The following is a 22,355-nucleotide window of genomic DNA, read 5'->3' on the forward strand; positions in this document are numbered from 1 at the left end:
TATTGAGCTAGTAATGTATTTTATTTTCGCCAGTGGGACATTAGCTAAATTGAATGACCTTAATTGCTAAGAGGACTGCCTGGCGAGTTTGTATCTGTGAACAATAATAAAGATTAAAACACTGAATAACCTTTAATCCCGCTATCATCGTTATGATGTTTGAATTGTTTGAATCACAAACTGTGTCCAGAGTTCATGGTTACTTAGCAATGCCCCCTGTTGTACTGCCACCAGTATTACACTCCAAACCACCCAGTGGTTTCAGTGTGAATTAAGCAACGAATACTGAGCATAAAAAAGCATCTATGAACAGAATATGTGCTATCAGAGTGATAGATGGTCACACATTTGATTAGAAATGTGTTCATGTACAGATTAGAGCCTGATTTCTGTATGAGTGGGAGTGGAAAATGGAAAGTGAAAGAATCAAACAACCAATACAGCTAATTTCTTTTTGTAGATAGTTTTTTTTTTTTTTTTTACTGTGACAGCAAGAATAAACATGTTTTATTATAATGTCTATTCTGACACATACACTCACCATCTTTACAATCACAAAGCAGACATACAGTAATTAAAACCTGCGGAAAAGGCAAGTCCATGCAGCATTCTTATAATCACTCAGCGTAGAAAATGGCAGAAATCATGTGTCCTTGTGTCTTCTCTGCTGAACAAGAAGAAACAATAAAAATAAGACTTAAAATGGAAAGTTTTTACAACATTTCGATTGCTTGTTTTATAAAATCAAACCCCACGTCGTAGATAATTAATACCTAATCAAAATGCTCTCAGCTTTGGAGTACCTAATGCTTTTATTCCCTGTTCCTAGTTTTCCTAGGTTTCCTCCTTTCTATACTGACTTGCTTTTCACACTTAGTATCACCCCATCACACTTCCTAAGTGCTCTCCTCCCCAGGGTCCATCGTGACCTTGTGGGCTTAAAACATTATTCCTGAAGGACACAGCGCTCGGTAGTGTTGGTCTGTATTTCTGTTTGCAGCAGTGTGAATTGGTGTAAATACATTCGTGTATTAATCCACTTCAGGGTGGATTTGGGATGGATGGATGACTAGTTGTTAAATATAAACAACAAATGAAGCACAAGTGGCTTTGCTGCTATACTTATTCTCCGTTTCACTAAAGACTGTATTTATAGTGCCTTTATAGAAGATTATAAGTCGGTGTCTTTTGTGTCTCTGTCTGCTTCTCTGTTTGTCTCTCTCTCTCCCGCTCCTTATCTGTCCCTCCTTTCTGTCATCATAGCCAACCTCTCTGTCTCCTTCCCTCACACTTTGCCACCAGTCGCGTCGTATAGTCTTTGCATTCATGCTGTGGTTGTACCAGTGGTTAAACAACAGCAAGCAACAGGAAACCAGACAACTTAAAAGTGAAAAGGGTAAGCACTAATAACGTTCTCCTCTAAGTATGAAGTGTGTTTGATTGAATGTAACTTTCCTCTATTTTGCTTTGAATGGATGTGGTTGTCTCTTATATGGTTTAGAAGCTATAAGGTAAATATTTTCATACAGTTTCACTTGTATTCAAATGGTGGATTGTGCTGTTTTGATATATTTTATTCTCAAAATAAGACATTTCAACTAGTAATTTCATTACTTGACCCAGAACAACTTCTGATATTTTGAAACAACGAAGCAGAGTGCAACTGTGGCTCAAGGGCTCATTGCCACACCACATTTCTGCAGACTTGCCGCAGATTGTGTGATTAAAACATATGATAGTTTTTTTAATCATAAGTGACATTTTCTGAGGGTGCTTTTTTGAAGGGGTAGTTTCTAAGAGTTACTGTTTTATTAAGAGTAAAACCAGCGCAGCTCGCCAATCAAAATGTTCACTGCAAGGGAGGATATTGAGAGCCTGAGGTGGTGTAATATTCACAGAGCATGTACCCATATTGGCCACAGTTGAATTTTGAAATACTCAATTTACTTTCTGTTAAGTCATTTACTTGCACCACTTCTGCTCAAATATATTTTGCAAACAGAAACAGAAATGGTTATTAAAAAAAGAATACAGAGGAAACGATGGAGAATTGCACTGTGAACGATCAACTGAACATAAATCACATGTATGTCTCTGTTAACACCTGCACAAAGGTGTCAACCACTCTGGTTTAAGCATATCATCTCACATCATCTTCACACGGTGAGTTTTTATTGATTGTAAACAGGCGACACACTCTACAGCAGCCTGATTAACTCCACCCTCACCTTCACAGACTGAATACAACCCAGTCTGATTCCAAAAGGGGGCAGTCTTTATCCTGTTACACATGGTAATAGGCCAGCAACATGTTCATGTCTCCAGGCTGCTGAGTACATTCAAGTCCCATTCAATGTGACTGTGGAAACATTAATTAAATATTATAGATGAGCTGAAGAATCATTGACATTATATTTGGAGCCATGAGATAAAGCTAAAAGTGATCAGATCCCACAGTTTTAGGATTATTTATTTATTATTTTTAGGATTATTATTTTCCATATAAAAGGGACAGACATGAATTATTGGAATGTATGAACAAATGACATTTATTGATGTTTAATGGATACTTTAAACCACAATCTACAGCACAAGGCATCTTTATCATTATCAGGTGATTCTGTAATGGTCTGTTTACCCTGAACTAAATGACTTTCTCTCTTGACTCACAAATGTTAATGTTCCTTTTAAGCATCAAGTTCAATATTGACATTGAGGGGAAAAAAAAGTAAATCACATTTTGTACTTAAACGTATTTTCAATGACATTAAACAAGCATTACATAAAGTTTCCCATTTTTCCCATAGATGTTTATTTGATTTTTCTGACCTCTATCCTGTTCTTTGTTCCAAAACCTTTTTTCAATTGAAAACAGTTAAATAACAGAAATCTTTGTAGACGTCCTGATACTACTACTTTAAACGGTCATTTATTTTATTAGAGTAACAGCTGAAATGGATGAATGTGAGGCCACTGCGTCTTTAGGATTCATAGAAGCCAAAGAGAACGCCTCTTCACCATGGCAGCCAGGTATGCAGTCATCCATAAACGCATGTTTATGTTGTTTCCACTTTTTAAAAATAAAAAAACAAAAACAATAAAGATCTGTAAGATTTATCTTGCTATGTATTTGTGTTTTTCCTCCCAGTTAATAGATCATGGGAGAATCTGGAATGCTATATGGTCCTCACAAATGCAGAGAAGACAGCCATCGGCTCCATCTGTTTCCTGGCAGGTCCTATCACATTCCTGGAAAATGCTCTTGTGTTGGGTGTGATTGCTGCCTCGGCCAATCTGCGGAAGCGGCCTTCATATCTGTTTATTGGCAGCCTTGCTCTGGCTGATGTCTTCGCCAGCTGTTTCTTCACCACAAGCTTTCTGGACTTTCACCTGTTTCGTCGCAGTGATGGCGCCACGGCCTATCTCTTTAAGTTAGGTGGTGTCACCTTGGCCTTCACAAGCTCAGTGGCGAGCTTATTGCTGACTGCTCTGGACCGCTACCTCTGCATCCACCAGGCATCCAGCTACAAAGTGCTGCTGACCCGCCGGCGAGCCCTGGTGAGCCTGTTGATTCTCTGGAGCGCCACCACCCTCATCTCCTTCTTGCCTCTGATGGGCTGGAGGTGTCCCACAGGCCTTACTCCACCATGTTCTCACCTCTTTCCCTACATCAACAGGGCTTATCTGGCCTGCTGGACCAGCTTCATCCTGGTGCTTCTGGCTCTTATTCTGGGGGCTTATGCTCTCATCCTGTGGAGGGCACATCGCCATGAAACTACCATGATAAACCTCCAGGGAGCATCAAGGACAGGGCAAACACGCAGGAGGATGGACATTCGACTGGCTCGCACCTTTAGCATTATCCTGCTCATCCTGGTGGGCTGCTGGCTCCCTGCACTTTCCTTCATGATAGCTGATGTCTCCATGGTCCTGAACCACACCCAACAGAGGGCCTTTGCCTTTTGCAGCACCCTCTGCTTGGTCAACTCTTCAGTCAATCCACTGCTGTATGCCCTGCGCTGCAGAGAGCTGAAAATTGCTCTGATGAAGCTGCTACAAAGGGTGTGTGGGAGTAGGAGGTGTATAACACCTACAGAGGACTCAAGCTCAGGACCACCATCTGGAGTAGACAACAACTTCACTGCCTCCAGTGAGGAGGAGATGCCCAAGATCAGAACCACCAGACTTAACTCTGTCTCAGAAATGGTGAAAAATCAGCAGCTGAACATTTGATTGAGGTAAAAAGTTAAAATGAAGACGTATGTAGCGCTTCGAGGCAGCACACAGATGGTGAGGAAGGTCATTCAAAATATTTAAAGAAATCAACTTTACTGTAGATTAAGAATAAAATACACAAAACATGGACTTTCTTGCCTGTTGGAGTAGATCAGTACTTGTAATTAATTTAAAATCATTACACATTACTTTAATAATGACAATATAGTTAATTTGATTTAAGTTTAATTTATTTTCATCAATAAATTTAATTAAAATAGCTTGATTTTAAAATGTCTACTTACGAGCGCATATCAGCTGTTATACCAGTAACTTTATGATAAAGAACTAGAAAAGGGTTCAAGTGGAAATAAATCTCCTGCTTTAAGCCAAATGGTTCACGTATGGGCCATCTTCCCCATAAGCCATGACCTCTCTGCCTCCCAGGTCAGTGCTTCAATGCTCTCTGACCTATGAAATATTGTCTACTGTGAACTGAACTGCTGACTTAACTTTTGGGTTTAAAATGTGTTGCTCGTATGGTTGTTTTCTTTTCGAGTGTTGTCCCTGAACGTGCAGGAAAAGAGGACCCTGTGGGTTGCCTGTCCTTTCTGCACATGAATGCCAGGACTCCACAAAAGCCCCATGCATGGGAGGATTTCACACACAGTGTTTACCACATAAATCCAAGCAGCATGCCGAGGTAAATGGGGCACATGTCAGGAAGAGAACGAGCACAGACACTAAAACACTCTTTGTAACAGTGACCAACGGGCAGCTGCAGCGAAACACATACTGACATGGACTTAAACTTTCAGCTGCAAAGGTCTCAAATGCATGGGAATTTTGAGGTTGAATGTCGTCAACCGCTATTGATTAAAAATTATGAGCGTCATCCATTTTGACTTGTGTTTGATTTCACGTGTCTTACTCATACCATCATCGTTTAATCATTGTTGAGTGACAAAACAAGTTGGCAGCGATGTTAGTGATTTTAAGAATCTCTGTAAAAAACACAGGGTCAGAGGGTAAGAAATGGGACAAAGAGAATATTATGACATGTTATACAGTTGAATATTGGGTCTAATTAAACAACCTTGCAATAACTTTGTGTTTGTAAAGTTGTAAAGAGTATACGTACTCTGTATATATATTAGTCTATATTTACTGTATACTAATTTTCCAGCTGTTTAGTTTTGCTCTATTGCTTCTTTGCCAGCTAAGACTACATATACTAATGCTTTATCCTTCTTCATCATCTTCTACTTATTGTTATTATTATTCTTTTTAGCAATTATCATAGACTACATATTAGGAATGTATCTCAGTATTATCCAGGACAAGCATCTCAAACTTTAGCCTTAAACTACCACTACTACTATTTGTAGTACAGTATAAGGACAACTATACTAGGAAGCATTTAAGGTTGCTGGTCAATGAAATCATTAATTTCTAGCACTTTTACAAGGAAATACTAAAATGCAACTGTAATTAATGCTTTCCTGCAGTATGTTACTCTAGCTTTTGGAATAATTCATTGCATCGTGGTATCTTTGTTTAGTATTCAGTATTGTTCCAATAGATTATTTGATAATGGTAATGACAAACTAACATTTGGTTTTGTTTATATTCAGTGTAGGAGAGTTTATGTGCATGGAAACCTCTTGTACATGAAACAGACTGTCACAGGCGGAAAAATCTCCTGCAGTGGAGACTGATTTCTGGACTTTTCAAAGGGTTAGTGAAAACAATAGACCACTGTGAGTGTGCATCTGGTTATTATGCATGTGATACAGCAGAGGAGTGGTATGGAGTGTGTAGCTGATAAAACACAACATGATAAGATCACAAAATAAACCATCTCTATATCAATACAATGCAGTGATAAAGTCTCAGTGTATAATGGGTGTAGGCTCTTTGAACATTTTAAGACAATAAGGTAGGAAACTACAAAAAACAAACGAAAGCACCGCGGGTGAAACTAAAACTATGAGATAAAGATTTCTGCAGTCTAATAATAACAATTAGCCAATTATAATAATTCCAGTGTGGCTTTATGATTATGAATTATTATTTTAAACTTATAAGTTCTATGCATATTTTCACTACAGCTATTCTCTTTATTCACCTTTATTCATCTTGAATTATACAACCGTTAGCTATGTCAAGGTAGTAAGGGTAAAAATAGATAGATTTTTTTACTGTAATATATGATTTTAATTGTGTTAAAGTCAAGAGAATGTCTTAATATCAAAGTGTTTAATTTAATAAACAGTGAATTGTCTTTAACAACATGGTCATTACTGTGACTTTTGTAAAGACTTATTTATCCAGATAACAGCATCAATGACAGATATTTAATGCACAATAAATGCAAGATGTAGGGATTTTTGATTTTCTGTTGCTTCACTGTGGTTTTATTGATTACTTCATACTTAATGGACAATCGATACACTCACAGTTACTTCATACATTTATTGCAATCAAATTAGCTGCATTCCCGTTACACAACAGAACATTTACGTGCCGTGCATTTGATCAGTCTCTCTATAAGCAGATCTAGAAATACAAGATACTATGAAGTTGATAGTCATTGAAGGCAAACATCTACATGTCGCTGCATGTAAATATACAAGTAATAGCTGGTAAAAGATTTTTTTTGTTGTTGTTTTTGTAGAAAGAAGTGGTGTGATGTGGTATTGAATGCTGCATTAAAACCCAAAATCAAGAATGGACAGAGATGTTGCCTGAAAGCAATGACACTACAGAATGAAGCTAATATAGTGCCATGTCAATAAATGTTGTAAATAACAGAGCTAAAAAAAAAAAAAACATAATAAATGATCTTAATTATTTGTTAATGGTGAAAAACAGGAATTCTTGCATGAATGCAGGTGTGAGTTAAACATGAGCCTACCTACTAAATATGATACCAGGATAACTTAATATCTATCTTTATTGACAAGTAGAGTGTAACATCTGTTGCAGATGAATAGAAAACAAATGCTAACAGCTGGTTTCTGCTGAGATTAAAGTCTAACATCCCTCTGCAGCTCGTTTCTAACCTACCTGACTTACCTGGCCACAGCCAGCAGACGTCTCGTGAACCTTAGGCTTGAGTTCAACGGAGAGCCATCGGCAGCCACAGTAGGGGTGGACGGCGGCAAACATTAGCGTAAAAAAGACATTAGAGTAGACTGATCTCGTCTAATCCAGTGCGTGTCACACTTTGTGTTATTGTATTGGGTTTTGATGGGAAGCCCGTTTGAAATGACAGGATATTAAAACGAACAATGACTGTACACATTTGACGACCCCCCCTATTTCCTGTAATGGTAGGCTCCGCCATTGTGACGTTTTAAAAATTCGCTCGGCCGTTGGTTCGTGCTCAGAGAAGAAAATCCGTTGTTGTGGAGAAACAGGCCGAGAAATAACGAAATTACACGAACTTACTCCAATAAACACCTTTTTTTTTGCGGGACGTTTTTTCCTCCAACTCCTTTTCTCCCGTTTCGTTGAGCCAGCATGGCGTGTGGAGCTACGTTAAAGCGGTCGATGGAGTTTGAGGCCCTCCTCAGTCCCCAGTCTCCCAAACGGCGAAGGTGCAATCCACTACCGGGGACTCCTGGTACTCCGTCTCCCCAAAGACGCAACCTCCGTCCCCCAGTCGAAAGCCCAACGCATTCGATGTCCCCTCAGGCCATAGGAGGCGAACACAGGCTCACCCCAGGTATGAAATTAAAACACATTTGACGTCTTTTTCCTGCGTTTCGGGGGTGGGTGTCATGGGGGAGGGGGTTTGGGTGGAGTGGAATGGATAGCTAGCTAGTTGAGAAAATCAGAATGGGGGTTGGAGGCTAAATGTTAGCTCAGCTCGGCTAACACCAGGAAGGGGGGACGTCGTGGGTGAAATAGCGATACAGATATTTATTTTAAGTCAAATAAAAGTTAAATACGAAAGTAGAAGCGGCTGTTGAGCTTTTCGTTGGTGGCATCCTGCCGGCTCATTGTGCTGTTGCATAGTAAGTTGTTGAGCTAGCTTACATGGCTAATGTCGTTTTTTCATGAAAATATTAAAGTTAAAGTTATTGTTCAGCTTTTACACATTTAAATGATATTTCTAGCATTGGGGAAGCTGATCATATGTGTGTGTTTGCCCTTAGGATTTGCATTCACATTATACAGCTATCGTAACCAGTGGCCTATCATGTCTGTTAGGTCTAATATTATAATGACTTAAAATAATACGTAAAATATTAACATCAACTTCAAGTGGATGCACAGTGTAATCGGTTTAAACAAAAGAATCTGCTCTTACTTAAACACTTGGGTGACAGCCTAGCCTGTTGGCTCTTAAATGGCATCACAGCAGCATTCACATCATTGCAGGCTGTTAATTAGGAGCTGTCTGTGTAATGTTCCTGGGCTTCAGTGCCACAGTTGTCTTGCATTGAGGTGGGGGTTCCCATTATACAGCACAACCATTTCTTTCGCTCCCTGTGCCTGGAAGGCATTGTTCATTTCCTTTATGCCTGTACTCGACTTGCTCATTGACTTGAAAATGCAGCTCTGCTATGAGCATCGGTTGGGTGTGGGGCACACAAGTGGACCCAAGATAATTACCTACAAGTCTCCACTGTGATCTGTTGAAGCTTATTGAATGTGCCAGTCTCAGAGGTTGGGCAGCATGACAGTGGTAGGGCCTGATCTTTATGCTTTTTGAATTCCTAATGAAAATCTTCCCTTTGTGCCAATCACAGTGAGTATAATTACAGAACTGAAACAGTGCTATAGCACAACATAATGAGTAGGATATCTTTTGATGCTAGTTAGCACCCCAAGGCTGTGTATTGTCTTACATTTTGCTATAAAGTTAGGACACATAAATCTGAAATGCACAGCTGCATTTTTTTTAACTAGTTGTTGATTTAGGAGCAGTCAGCCACTGAGGCTGTGTGTTAAGGTATTTGTCTCTATTTAACTGGTTGTATCAAAAGAGATACAGATTTGTATTTCATAAAGTAAGCAATCAATACTAGAGCAAATAACAAGTTGTTGTTGACAGTCTCTCTTTTTAACTCAGCTTTCTGTTCACGTTCTAATGGAGATTTTACCTGCTGAGAATGATATGAATGAAGAAGGTGCAAGACAACTTATGGGTGAAGATCATTGAATTAAAACAAAAAGACCTGGGTCCATACAATCCTAGTTTGCATAATGTTGTAACTGCATGCCTTATTAAAACAAAAGGAGCAAATCATACAGTAGTCTCAGTTCTTTGTGTTTGCACTGCATCGTGATGTACTTCTTCACAAGATTGTGCTTGGGGGGGACGTGCACATCACTAACAGAGAAAGCAAGGAAAAGCTTGCTGAGAACATTAACACAGACGGTGGTAGGTGTTGATGGAGATGTCGTCACAGCTGGCTTCCTGTGAGCTGCATTATTTCTGCTTTTGTCGAGCTGTGTAACTCCCATCCTGGTTTTTCACAATGATGGGTGTTTTGTTTCTGAGAAGGTACATGGCAATTCTTTGCTGTTACAGATGCCTGGAGATGAAGGCATATTTTCTTTAGCCTGTTATTGTTCATAGTGTTCATGCTGTGTGAATCAAACAGACCTTGAGTTCCAGATACCAGGTATTATGCTCACCTTCACCCAGAAAGAGGCCCCTCATGGGACTGGTGCAGCAAGCCTGCCTTTCTACTGTGGTGTGCCCAATAGAAGTGTTTAGTGAAGGGTAAGCTGTCATCCCTCCCACCTGTCTCTACTCACGTATGCTTTCCAGGTAGTTGGGTTGTGGTGAGCAGGGCTGTGTGATTAGGTGAAACCCAGGGATCTGACACTGCCAAGCTATCTATATATATATATATATATAGTCATTAATTATACTGGTGTGATCCCCCAATCTGTTATCCTTTGGCCTTTTCTTGTGCTACAAGTCTGGACTTGTGCACTGGTTATTCCCCTGGGTGATAGATGAGCTTGGTGATCTCCTGGCACATAATGTTACCTAGAAGGCTAGAGTGACTGACTTGTGTCTGGTTGACAACCAGATAGTAATATTTGTGCTGTAATTGATGGTATTTAAGAATCTGTTCATCAAATAACCAGACAGCAGTGTGTGTGATCAGTGAATCAAAGTATCTAACCAAAGTAGTCCATCACATTCTCGACAGGGGAAGATATTAGACCTCACCATGACTGACAATGACTGTTATTTCTTAAAAATCTAAATTCTGAATTGGTCTGACCATTAATACGTCACAGCCTTTTTCCTGGTAGCTGGGACATTGAAACATACCTCCCCCTGCAGCAGTGCAGGGTGAAATGGAATGAGTCAGCTTTGTTTTCTCTCCACCATGTCCAATCTATCTGGCCGATCTCCTGTCGTATTCACAGTTTGGTTGGTGCCTAAGCCTTTTAGCCGAGGCTTACTCCCCTGGCTCCCGGAAGTCTCTGTGATTGATTACTTGGCCTGGTTGCGGCAGGGTCATTGTTGACATGTAGCAGCTACAGTTGAGCTACTAGTCGTTGGCAGAGCTGATGAGCTGCAGGAGAGGGTTTTCATTTGTCAGTCAAATGTACCCAGGAGTATTGATATTGTCCATCAGTAATGAGCGTGCAAAACTTTTTCACTACCTTGGATCAAACATCTTGCTCTCTTTGGCTCATATTGTGCATATCTCTGTTTAAACAACAATCACACATAGTTCCTGTTTCTAATACAGGGTTTCCCCCAGCAAATTGGTGAGCGGCAGCTGTAACCTCTGCAGCCCCATCCTATTACAAAAAAGAAAAGAAAACCCTCTTCCTGCGTTTCTACATACACAAAGTTTCACTTGCTGTTATAACTACGTTATTGTTTTTATACGTTTTTATATGCCTGCTAGCCGTGCAGTGAAAGGGGGATTTTGGCCTCTGGTTGTTTTGGAAGAGCAGAGAGAAGCAAGGCTGCAGCACTATGTTGTTCTTTAAGGGCTGTCCACACTGACAGCCACAGTTCTCCAGGCCAGTGATGGCTGTGATTCATTTTCAGTGGAAACGCAGTATAGTACAGCCCACTGTGTGACACAGAGGCAGAAGAATCCCAGTGATATTACTGGGAGAGCTAAACTTTAAGCATCATGATTATATCAGAAAATGAAAGCGAGGATTTTCTTACACCAAAAGAAAAGCAGGAGAAGAAAGTTGTTTACTAACAACCAAATGGAAGGGAAACTTATTAGCATCACTGATTGTTCCTTTTTGTGATAAATGTTATTTTCCCATATCTCCCAGCTGTAGCTGAGTTGTCTTACAACTTGTATAAGTTAAGTATGCGTTTTTATTTATTTCCAGTGCGTTGTTGCTTTGATTAATTACTTGGAGCCTAGAATATCCATTACAAATTCCCAGTACTAAATTCATGTCTTCATTGTTTTTTCAAACCTACATGCAACAAAAAGATATTTTATCTACAATGATGTAAAACACACAACAAATCCTCAGTGATGGATTAATTATTGATTGATTATCCAAATTACTGAGTCATAGTTTCAGCTCCTTCATGGCTTGATGAAGACGTTCTCACTGCAGTGACATTTTATTAAGAGTGGAAAGCGTGATGTAGCTGAACAAATTGTCAGATTAGCGTCAGAAGCCACAGCACAGCCAAAAGAGCCGTCTCTGGGAAAGCACCACTTCAGTAATGCACAAGTTAAACTTGCTCTGTGGTGTCGATTCTGCTTTCTTCACCATCCAAACAAGTTTACTGATGAGCAGGCTGAAATGGCAGCATTGCTCCTAGCACCCCCCCACCCAAGATAAACGAGGCACACTTCCCCAGCTAGACGCTACACTATGTATAGAGACTTCACCCCCTGTATGAACCGAGCAAGATAAAATTTATCAGCTCTGGTTAAGGCCATGCACTTGTGTGTCTGTTGTTTTTCCCAGGACATTTGTGAACATTAACCTTATAAACGGGTTGTGTGTGTGTATAGGCTGTGATCTATATTTAGGCTTTGTTGTTGGTAGAAATCAGTACAGCATAGGTTTTATTCAAAGACCGAAGGAGCATCATGAATATTAAAACAAATAATTTTGCTTTTTGTACTTATTCATGTTTCTGTAAAACAGGATGGACTTTACCAATGTAGTGTGGAACTGGCTTGTAGCTGTATTTAACATCTTACATTTAGATTTAGGCTCACAGCGGTGGAAATGAAGTTTAGTATATAGTGAGATGAGTATAATCTGGTTTTATGTTGCCTGTATTGCAGTTCAGTTTCACAAATCCTTCCACACAAATCATTTTACTTTGTACATCCACAAAACCTCAAGAATCTGTTCAACCACTAAACTGATCTCAGAAGGATCAGACGCTTTTACTTTGTTCCAGCCCAGTGAAGAACTGATTTATGTTGCAGCCCTAATGCAAGCCTTTTCAGCAGCTGTAGCTTGGCATGACGCCGACGTTGGGAAAACATTGGAGAAGTAAAAGTCATACAGTCACAGGATCAGAAAGTGTGTCTTGAGTCAACTCTGTGTGTGTGTGTGTTGTGTAGTTGGTATATTCATTTTAGACTTATCTGTGAAACCCATTCTGAATGAGAAACAGCACACAGGAAGTAAACATAACTTCTCCAGAGAACACTGTAGATGGCTGTGGTCTTCCTGGAGAACTCCCTGTTCATGTTGGATCATATTCACCACCGTATAAATGTGGCCGTGGTGGGTTTAGTGTTGAAGGAACACAAAAACTCAACAAATCAAATTGTGATAGTTGATTCCAATGAATGCACTAAGTGCATTCTGGGACAACCACAACTGTATAGGTTAGAAAAGGCTGACGGACACAGAGAAGAAGGCCTACACCTCTTAAAAATGTGTTTTTTGCATTAATGTGCTGCTATCACTTGGGTGCCAGGTTGAATCATGTGGTGATTTTATTAAATTGAATAAACGTCTGGATTTTCAGTGAAACTACGCCTGGAATGAATCGTCTTTGGAAGTCTGCTGGAATTCTCCACTCGAGTGACTGTCCTCTGTCCTGTTTGTTTTTTGACCATGTTCCTGTTTACTCCCTACAGAGCAGATCTTCCAAAACCTCCGCCAGGAGTACAGCCGCATCCAGAGGCGGCGGCAGCTGGAAGGGGCCTTCAACCAGACTGAGGCCTGTAGCTCCAGTGACGCTCCCAGCCCCAGTTCCTCCCTTAACGATCCCAGCTCCCCACCAGGTAGGAGGTTTACCGTAGACGGTGCACAGACTCAGACACTGTTCTTTACACTGAAGAGCCTTTTCTTCTGGTCTTTAGGCCGCATAACTGTCATGATAAACATGTTTGCCTTCTGTGACATTAATTTTTAGTGCAGAATAAAACATTAATGACATTTTGGTTGTTTGTAAATGACAGTCTACAAGGATTCAGATCCAGGTGGGTTTTTATAGGAGCTCTAGGTGAAATAACATGTCTTTGTTTTGGGTCAGCAAGTCTGCAACATAAAGTGAAGTGATATCCTTCTCAGACATCAAAACCATTGAATAAAAGGAAAACAAACATAAGCCCAGTGGTTCTGAATAAAGACGACATTTATTCTGAAAGGTTTCCTAATAAACTCTTGGCTGGACCAGCACTGAAATCTTGAGGGAGGCTCCTCATAAGAACAGAGAGATTATCATTCCAGATGTGAGCAGAATCAACCCACTCCTGCACTGGAGATACTGCTCTCATTTGAGTTAAGGACTCAAAAATGAATCGTCCATACAATCTTCTCTGTGTGAACTAGTTAATAAATCTAAATATCACTAGGGTGTGAGTAACAATTGGACAACTTTAAAACAGAAATGAGAATTCATATTTTCAAACATTTGTGCTGTTTGTGTTTATCACAGGTTAACAGGTAGTGGGGCCCCAGACCTTTGGGCTCCTGTTGAATTTATCTGTCTCATAGATCTCAGTGACATCACTGTTACTGGCCCGTCTTCTTTTTTTGGCACTTAGACTGCATTCAATCATTAATCATATCTGTGATTTACCAACATTTCAGTCTAATCAGGCTCATGCCAGACCTCAAAGACAGCGGGTAGTGACATTGGGCAGACTGAGAGGGACCACATTAGTGCCTAATGACCCTGTTTGTCCTGCAGCTGTTTCTGCACTGGAGAAATTAGTGATTCGCCCTTTTTAATAGCTGTTCTGATTTTGTGTTTCTCAGGTGCCTCAAGGAAGGACCAGCCCTCGTTTACACTGAAGCAGGTGAGCTACCTGTGTGAGCGCCTGCTCAAAGACCACGAGGAGAAGATCCGGGAGGAGTATGAACAGATCCTTAACACAAAACTCGCAGGTAAAACAAAAAAGACACTAAGACTGCTGAAATCAGTCTGTATGAGCCCTGTGTCGATGTAAATATAGTGTTGGTCCTCACACCTCCATCTTCTTCTCTTTCCAGAACAATATGAATCTTTTGTGAAATTCACACAAGACCAGATAATGCGAAGATACGGAGCCCGGCCTGCGAGTTGTAAGTATTTAAAAACAAACCTTCTCTGTGGATGTTTTTTTAAAACCAGTATTCAGTCAGAGGATGGTTTGATGTTTATTGTGTCTGACTCTGTTTCTTCTTTCAGACGTGTCCTGAACTCACACGGATGAGGTCTCAGCTTCCAAGATGGCTGCTTTTCATTTTCATTTTATTTCCCTATTTTCCCCCCTACATCTCAAACTATTTGGGTGCCATGGTTTATCCACTTTTTAATGCAAATGTTGATTTCTTACTTCAAACCTGTTGCTGCTGGCCAAAAGTTAGAATATGAAAGAGAAACTATGTATGAAACCCAACATTTTTTTTTTTTTTTTTTTTGGCCCTTTTCTTGTTGATATATTACAGCAGATGTGTCAAATCTCTCGCCGGCGCTGTATAAAAAGCTTATTGGCTCATGTGATCATTCTGTATAACGCTCCAGCAGCTGTATTTAATGGCTCCTGCTTCTCCCACTTCTCCTGTTCCCGCTCCTCACAACTCTTTACCTGAGAAAGTGGAATTTTCTCCCTTTTGAAAAAAATAAAAGTTCTGTGATTACAATTTCTCTGTCTGGGATCTTTACTTAACTAAAGTTTGGTATTTGTGAACCATGTGGGTCATAACCAGAACAGTCTGACCACAAGCTCAGGATTGTAGCTGTGCAGATGTATGATATCGTTGTATTGTCACTTCTTAATCTGTCAACGATTACTTCTTCTATATTCTCTGGCGTCTGATTATTAATTATCTTTTGGAAATGGACAATAACATTTGAGAGTCAAAAACTTGGACTTTGTAAGACTTAACTCAGCTTTTTCTAAATCTATATCTGCCTTTTTAGAGATAATTGAGACGTATTAATGAAGAGATACTGAAAATAATTGTTAGCCACGACTTCTGTGAAGTTAATTTACTGGGAAATTTTGTTATTTTGTGAAAGGAGTTCAGTTATTTTTGTTGATTATTCTTTTTGCACATTAAACCATATTTTATTTACATAGTTCTAAATCCTGTCGTCAGACTCGGTTTATTTATGATAAATGAATTGAACCTTTGTCTAAATATCGTGTCCTAGGAATAAAGAGCACAATTCATGTGGCTTCTTAAAGTGACCAGGAGCTGCTATTAGCTGTGATAATAAACACTGGGTAAGATGCATGTAAAACGGATTTCATCCATTACACTGCTCTCTGTAATGTCGCTGCCTCTAGCGCCACCTGGTGGTGAGTAAACATCATTTAAGTTAGAGCAGCACTTTGCTGAGTTAGAAACTGACTTTTTAAAATATAGCACACTTCGTCTTTATTTTAGGACACTTCCCCGACCTGTGTGTGTTTGTGAGGACGGGATAAATAACTCTGCTCTGGATAATGAGGAGCTTCCGTGTGCGTGACGTCACAGACCGCAGGTGTGGCGCTCTGGACAGGTGAGGTGGTAGCTGCACTCACACAGACAGATATCAGTATTTCCATGGGACATTTGTGCTGTAGCTGAGTTTAAGAAGGAAGCATCAGATGTTTGTTTGGGCTGAGGAAGGAAGTTTGTTGCAGGAAAAGGCGATGACAGATCTATAATTATCTCCCGGCGCGTTTTTTCTTTCTTCCGTCCAAGACGGGACTCGACGTGTTGTCTGGAAACATGGAGAAATGCAGCTGAAGACGGATTGAACGAGTGGATTGTGTTTGTTTTAATTAGAAACGGATTGAATTGATGCACTTTTCCAGTCGGATTAGTTCACAGGACTCTTCTCTTATTTATGGTTGATCTGCGCTCTTCCTGTTGAAGCTCTCGGTGAGTTTCACACTTTAAAACGCGGAATTCACGCAAAGATAAAACAACTATGAGTCAACTTTATTATCGTGAAGACTACTGGTAAAATTTTATTGTGTGTTTTGGACAAATCCCAAAGCAAAAATAAGCGACTCTCAGTAAACAGGAAATACCAATTAACTCCAGGACTAGTGCACTAGTGTTAAACTCACTGTAATGGGAAGTTACTTTAAAGTACTTTACTGGGTTAATTCAACTTTGTGATGCTTTGTGATGGAGAGCATTGTAATTTTTACTCTGCTACAACCTATTTTACACAGCAGACATATTGTTAACACAAACTAGGACCATAAATGCACTAATATGTTCCAGTACAGTACAATGGAGACACACAGTAGAGTAGTAAATACAACATTATCCTAAAAAACAAACCCACAAACAACTGAAACATGAATATTAGCAGCCCCAGCTGTGAGATCTGATGCTTTATATCATTGTAAACACAGTATGTTTGTGTTTTGGATTCACTAGACTTGATGACTAACTTTCTGATGTTTTTCAGATATAATAAGTTAATGGATAAAATAGTTGCAGCTGTATTAGTCCCTTCTGTTCGTAGGACAGATGCACTCGAGGGATTAGCTCATAACATCCCGTCTGCTCTGTAGGAGGCTGCAGCAGTGATGGACGACGTCGACGTCGAGCAGCTGGAGCCGCTACCTGTGGACAGAAATGGACGAAGGTTGAGGACTGAAGAAGACGAGCCTGACGATGGCAGTCAGCCTGGATGTTGTGAGAAGTTCCACCACTCCATCTCCAGGTGGATGCTTCCAGAAGATTTGAGAGAAACATACCTGGAACGTGCCAACTGCTTCCCACCCCCTATCTTCATCATCCTCATCAGTATTGGGGAGGTACGGCAGCTCGGCCCTGAATCTACACAGCAGACACAGCAAGTTTGAACTAATTAGCCTTGTGTGATGTCTTACGTTGAGTCTGTTCTCTGTCCGTCAGCTGGCGGTGTTTATCTACTACGCTGTGTGGAAGCCTCAGAAGCAGTGGATCACTCTGGATGAAGGGATCTGGAACAGCCCCCTGTCTTACAAGCCCGACCACAGACAGGAAGCGTGGCGTTTTATCTCCTACATGTTTGTCCACGCTGGGTGAGTGTGGGCAAAACTCAGAGATGTTGTCATGACAAGATGAAAGCTGGAGTCAGGGCAAATCTGGACATGTTCCCCTGGACAGTAAACACCAGTCTGGCTTGTTTTGATGCTTCAGACATGTTGATTCATTCTTGCTTCTGTATGTTGTGACCACTGTTTCTGTGTCATCATGATGACACCCCCCCCTCCCCCTCGTCGCATTACTAAACTATGTACTAGCAACTTCTGCAAATCACAGTTACAACAGCTTCTACATTCTTTAAATATATTTAGAAGGAAATTCAAAGAGGTAGCTAGAAGCCAGACAGTCACTGCCGCTACGCCTCAAAACACAGCTCACCAAGCTAAAAATAAGCATGACGAAGTGTGGTCATAACCACTTGTCTGAATCCTTTTTTATTTGAGTCATATTGACTCCGCAGCAGGTATTTACTGCAGGATACTGCAGTTTACTGCAATACTGTGTATTTGTGTGACATTTAGCCTTCTCCCTTTCTTCTCCTGTAGTGTGCAGCACATCGTGGGAAACCTGGTGATGCAGCTGCTCCTGGGCATCCCACTGGAACTGGTGCACAAAGGGTTTGAAGTGGGAATGGTTTATCTCGCTGGCGTACTGGCAGGTAAGAAATACCGTAGCCCTCCATCAGACCTCAGACCTCTGGCACTAACTCCATTTGAGCAGTGCTGACTGTTAAAAATGCCACTGATGGTGAAGCTGATCCTTTAATTTCTCCCTCAGGCTCTTTGGCCAGCTCCATCTTTGATCCTGTCAGCGCCTTGGTGGGGGCATCTGGTGGCGTCTACGCCCTAATTGGAGGCTATTTTATGAACGCAGTGGTGGTAAGTTTACAAGTTGCTGTTTACTTTAACGGCTGAATCTTTAGCAACATTTTTGTCTCAGCTCTGTGTTTCAGGAAAAAGACTGTGGTTTGGAAATAAATTATATTTAATGAACTAAAATCATCAACGGATAATGATTTTCTACACGTAGTTTTGCATTAAACAATGTTTTAGTCAATATTTGGAACCTAAATCTCTGCTAAGATAAATTGATAATGAAAATGGGATAGTATTGTGTGTGTGTGTTCACAAAAAAGTGCACTGTTTGTTTTATGCACTTTGTTATTTAAGTTTATTTAAGTGTTGTTTATTACGGCCGGTCACTGTTTCAATTCACAGAACTTCAGAGAGATGATTCCTCTCCTCGGAGTGTTTCGTATCCTCGCTATAGTGATTATTGGTAGGTTCCCCGAGTGTTTTGGTCCATTTGTTCTTATTTCTGCACTTAAAGATGTTTTGATCTAACAAGGTTTTCTCTTTCTCTTTCCAGTCGGCACCGACTTTGGATTTGCTTTCTACAGGAGATTCATCGTTCAGGAGGAAGGTCTAAAGGTACGGAGCAAAAACCTTTTCACACACATGAGGCTGACGTGGTTTAGTTTTGGCTGCAGACGGGATCAGTAGCTCCTGCTGGGACATGATAAATCATGCAGACACTTATATAATACAGAAAAGCTGCACATGCACACACCCTCCATGCTCCTGTTTTTTAACACCCATCTTGAAAACTACTTGTATCACCTGAATCCTTATCCCCTCCCCCAGCTTGTTTTGTCTTTCCCTCTCCCCCTACTACTAATTTACATTCACAGTTGAACTGGTCCTGCAGGTTTCTTGGTTTTTGGGTGTAGACCACACTTCAGGTGGTTGCGTGGCAGCAGTGCAGGGTCTGTGTGGTAAATGTAACCATGAGAATTGGACCTTCAGACCAAATCTAAAACCTGACTGTCACATTTCTCCTCTCAGGTTTCTTTTGTGGCTCATTTTGGAGGAATTGTAGCCGGGATGACCATCGGATACGTCTTCTTCAGTGCTTACAACACGAAGCTACTCAAAGACCCACGTTTCTGGCTGTGTATTGTGGGCTATATAGCATTCGTGGTCTTTGCAGTGCTGTTCAACATCTTTCTCTCTCCAGCACCATAGGACCGTAGAGCTATCTTGTTTTTTTAAACACTAAAAGCCTTAATGTTACACTCAGGAAGCTGTATTTTACTTATGTACTGGTATGTATGTGCTGATGATGTAGGGGGGGTGCCCTCTGCTGTTTATTTGCAGGGTTGCAGAAGGACTTCAGACATTTTAATTATGTTATAATCTTTGCTCTTACTATGTCTATTTAGTTCATATTAATTGTGCTTTTTATAACTGTGAGGGAATGAGTGAACACAGATTCCACACTAACATCTGACATTTCACATTTATTCAGACGTGTTGTTTGACAGCACTCATAAGACGCTTACAAACAAGTCAGAGGATAAAATACTTGAATGTGCATATTTGGTGCAAGTACTGGCTACAGCCATGAGCACATGTCTAATTACATGTTTTAAGTCTGTTGAGTTTTCACACTGTTGACTTCCATCTTCTAAGGTGTTAGTAAGATCCCACATTACTTTGACGTTACTACAGGACGATATTATAGATAAATCTACAATAATATGTTTTAGTTTAGTGACATTTTATGTTCTGTAAGTCTGTTAATGAAAACTCTTTAATACTGTTGTAAATCTGGTTTGATAGGCAACATCAGGGACTAGTTGTAGTACAGAAACACATCTTGGTTGAATGGGACTATTTGATTTCACAATATAGGGAAACTAGGACCAAAGACCACGCGAGACCTCTTACAGTTTTAACTGTAGTTTTAAGTATTTTCAATAACAGTGGATATTTTTATATGTATTTGTTGGCAAAATTAAATTTTAACTTCTGCAGAAACATGTCACGATGTTTATTTTGTCTTGACTGTGCAGAAGTTAAGTTAATAGTTTCTTGCAGCTTGGTGTCACAGAGGACTCATGAATGTCTGTCTGTGTGGCTTCTGCTGTTTTACACTGTTTGAAAAGTTCCTTACTGCAGTTGTTTTTTTTGTTTGTTTGTTTTTTTACATTTTTACAAACGTGTCTGCTGTGACAATGACACATTGTGAAAAATTATGTTACCTTATGCCTTATAAATAAATATTTAATTAGATGCATGAAACATTTTGCAATCTGCAGGATGTGTTTGCAATCTGCAGATTGGGTTTGTTTGACCGTACAGAGCATTTTAAGACAATAGAGAGCAATAGGTGGTGAACATCTTGCATTTAATACATTTTATAGTTAGATATTATTATTATTAATTTGTACAAATCTCCACCAGACATGTTTTAGGACATAAAGATCATTTATCTGATATGATTTCTCCACAAATGACATTGGATTATCTACCAGAGAAACTGAGCAGGTGCCCCAAACACTTAGAGGCTCAAAACGCAGGTTGGCACATGGAAAAATACAAATCACAGTCTAAAAGTGAAAGTAAAAACATACTAAATAAATCAGGTAAAGTTAAAAGAGAAAGATTATATATATATATATATATATATATATATCTATATATATATATCTATATATATATATATATATAGATATATATAGATATAGATATATAGATATAGATATAGATATATATAAACTCCTGCATAGCTATCAGAAACACAACAATTTACTGTTAATTATCTATTAGCTTGGTGCTAACACACAATGGGATCTTCCAGTAATATGCTAACAGAATTTAGCATGTGGTGGCCACAGGTTTTTCAGAGCCGCCCATTGGCGGCGCTATTGCTCAAAGGGTCTAGCTTTACTTTACACAATTTGGGTCTGAACAGTGTGATCAGTCATTAAATTGGTCTAAATTTGTACCACAGAAATAGAATATGAACTCCGATGACCTCTCTGACTCGTGTCCCAGGTCTTCAAGTTTTAACATGTATCCCTGTAAAATTAAAATGTCTTTTTTATATGAAGTGACTTAAACAGAAAACCTACACAAGTTATAAGTCTCCAACAAATAAATATTTTTATTGTCAGTAAGTGGCTTCAAACAAACAACCTAACAACAACTTGTTGCTCTGCGCCAACGACTTATTCCTGAGAAGTATGTGGTAATGTTTAATTTACAGATCCTGGATTTTCTAAATAATATACTTGAAACATTTTTTTTTATTTCCAAAATGAATCTGGTATTTTGTTGTTAATCATTTGGAAGGTTTCTATGAAAAGCATTGTACAATGCTACAGTTAAAAGGTACCAGCTAGATACATAGATGAGTTTTAATTTACAGAAACTAGGACATTATGCATTATGTATATTATGTAATTATGTACTAGGTCATATTGTAATGTATAAAATTGCTAAACAATCAATATCATGTCCAGTTAATTCCTAACACTAATTCATTTTTCATCAGAAAGAAACTATTACACTGAGTCATTTTATTTCATGTGTTTAAAAGTATAACTGTTGATTCCTTTAAGTGTGTTTATTTATTGGAAAGTGAAGTCATTAACAACAAAATAGAAGATGTCAATTCAGTTTTCAGAGATAACGTTTAGATATCTTACTTGATCTGATCCTTACACGACATCTGTTTAAGTTCCATATTGTTTTCAGCTACTTGTGACACCATCGTTGGCTTCAACACAACCACACACACACACACACACACTGTAGATGTACCGTAATTAATTGTTGTTCTAACACTGTTAACTTTTACTGCAGAGGTTTGAGTTTAAATTAATGACTGATTGGAAAAAGTGAAAGAGGAAAAAGAGGAAAAGCAGTGAAATCATCACAGTATGTTTGTTC

The 22,355-nt window shown here is 39.5% G+C and overlaps 3 protein-coding genes across 4 annotated transcripts; all 3 read left to right on the forward strand.

The window, feature by feature from the left end:
• Positions 1-1,262: 1,262 nt before the first annotated feature.
• cnr2 (cannabinoid receptor 2) lies at positions 1,263-7,474 on the forward strand. 2 transcript variants are annotated; one of them, XR_003299579.1, is made up of 4 exons: positions 1,263-1,396; positions 2,942-3,030; positions 3,149-4,918; positions 5,850-7,474. XR_003299579.1 is itself a non-coding variant. In XM_026371342.1 (3 exons), exons 2-3 carry the CDS (start codon positions 2,955-2,957, stop codon positions 4,231-4,233), a joined length of 1,161 nt encoding a protein of 386 aa, XP_026227127.1. In that variant the 5' UTR covers positions 1,263-1,396; positions 2,942-2,954; the 3' UTR covers positions 4,234-5,806. The 2 variants fall into 2 exon arrangements, 1 of the variants encoding a protein (XP_026227127.1); XM_026371342.1 differs by lacking the exon at positions 5,850-7,474 and having other exon boundaries at positions 3,149-5,806.
• Positions 7,475-7,594: 120 nt separating this feature from the next.
• akirin1 (akirin 1) lies at positions 7,595-15,282 on the forward strand. Its single transcript, XM_026371343.1, has 5 exons — positions 7,595-7,945; positions 13,290-13,436; positions 14,416-14,544; positions 14,650-14,721; positions 14,828-15,282. The coding sequence occupies exons 1-5, from the start codon at positions 7,741-7,743 to the stop codon at positions 14,836-14,838; spliced, it is 564 nt and encodes a 187-aa protein (XP_026227128.1). The 5' UTR covers positions 7,595-7,740; the 3' UTR covers positions 14,839-15,282.
• An 837-nt stretch (positions 15,283-16,119) lies between these two features.
• Positions 16,120-20,434, forward strand: rhbdl2 (rhomboid, veinlet-like 2 (Drosophila)). Its single transcript, XM_026373486.1, has 8 exons — positions 16,120-16,512; positions 17,160-17,405; positions 17,506-17,654; positions 18,165-18,277; positions 18,397-18,497; positions 18,837-18,897; positions 18,988-19,049; positions 19,464-20,434. Exons 2-8 carry the CDS (start codon positions 17,175-17,177, stop codon positions 19,641-19,643), a joined length of 897 nt encoding a protein of 298 aa, XP_026229271.1. The 5' UTR covers positions 16,120-16,512; positions 17,160-17,174; the 3' UTR covers positions 19,644-20,434.
• The last annotated feature ends 1,921 nt before the right edge of the window (positions 20,435-22,355 follow it).

Source organism: Anabas testudineus, chromosome 16, assembly GCF_900324465.2.
Source record: "Anabas testudineus chromosome 16, fAnaTes1.2, whole genome shotgun sequence".
Classification (NCBI taxonomy): domain Eukaryota; kingdom Metazoa; phylum Chordata; class Actinopteri; order Anabantiformes; family Anabantidae; genus Anabas; species Anabas testudineus.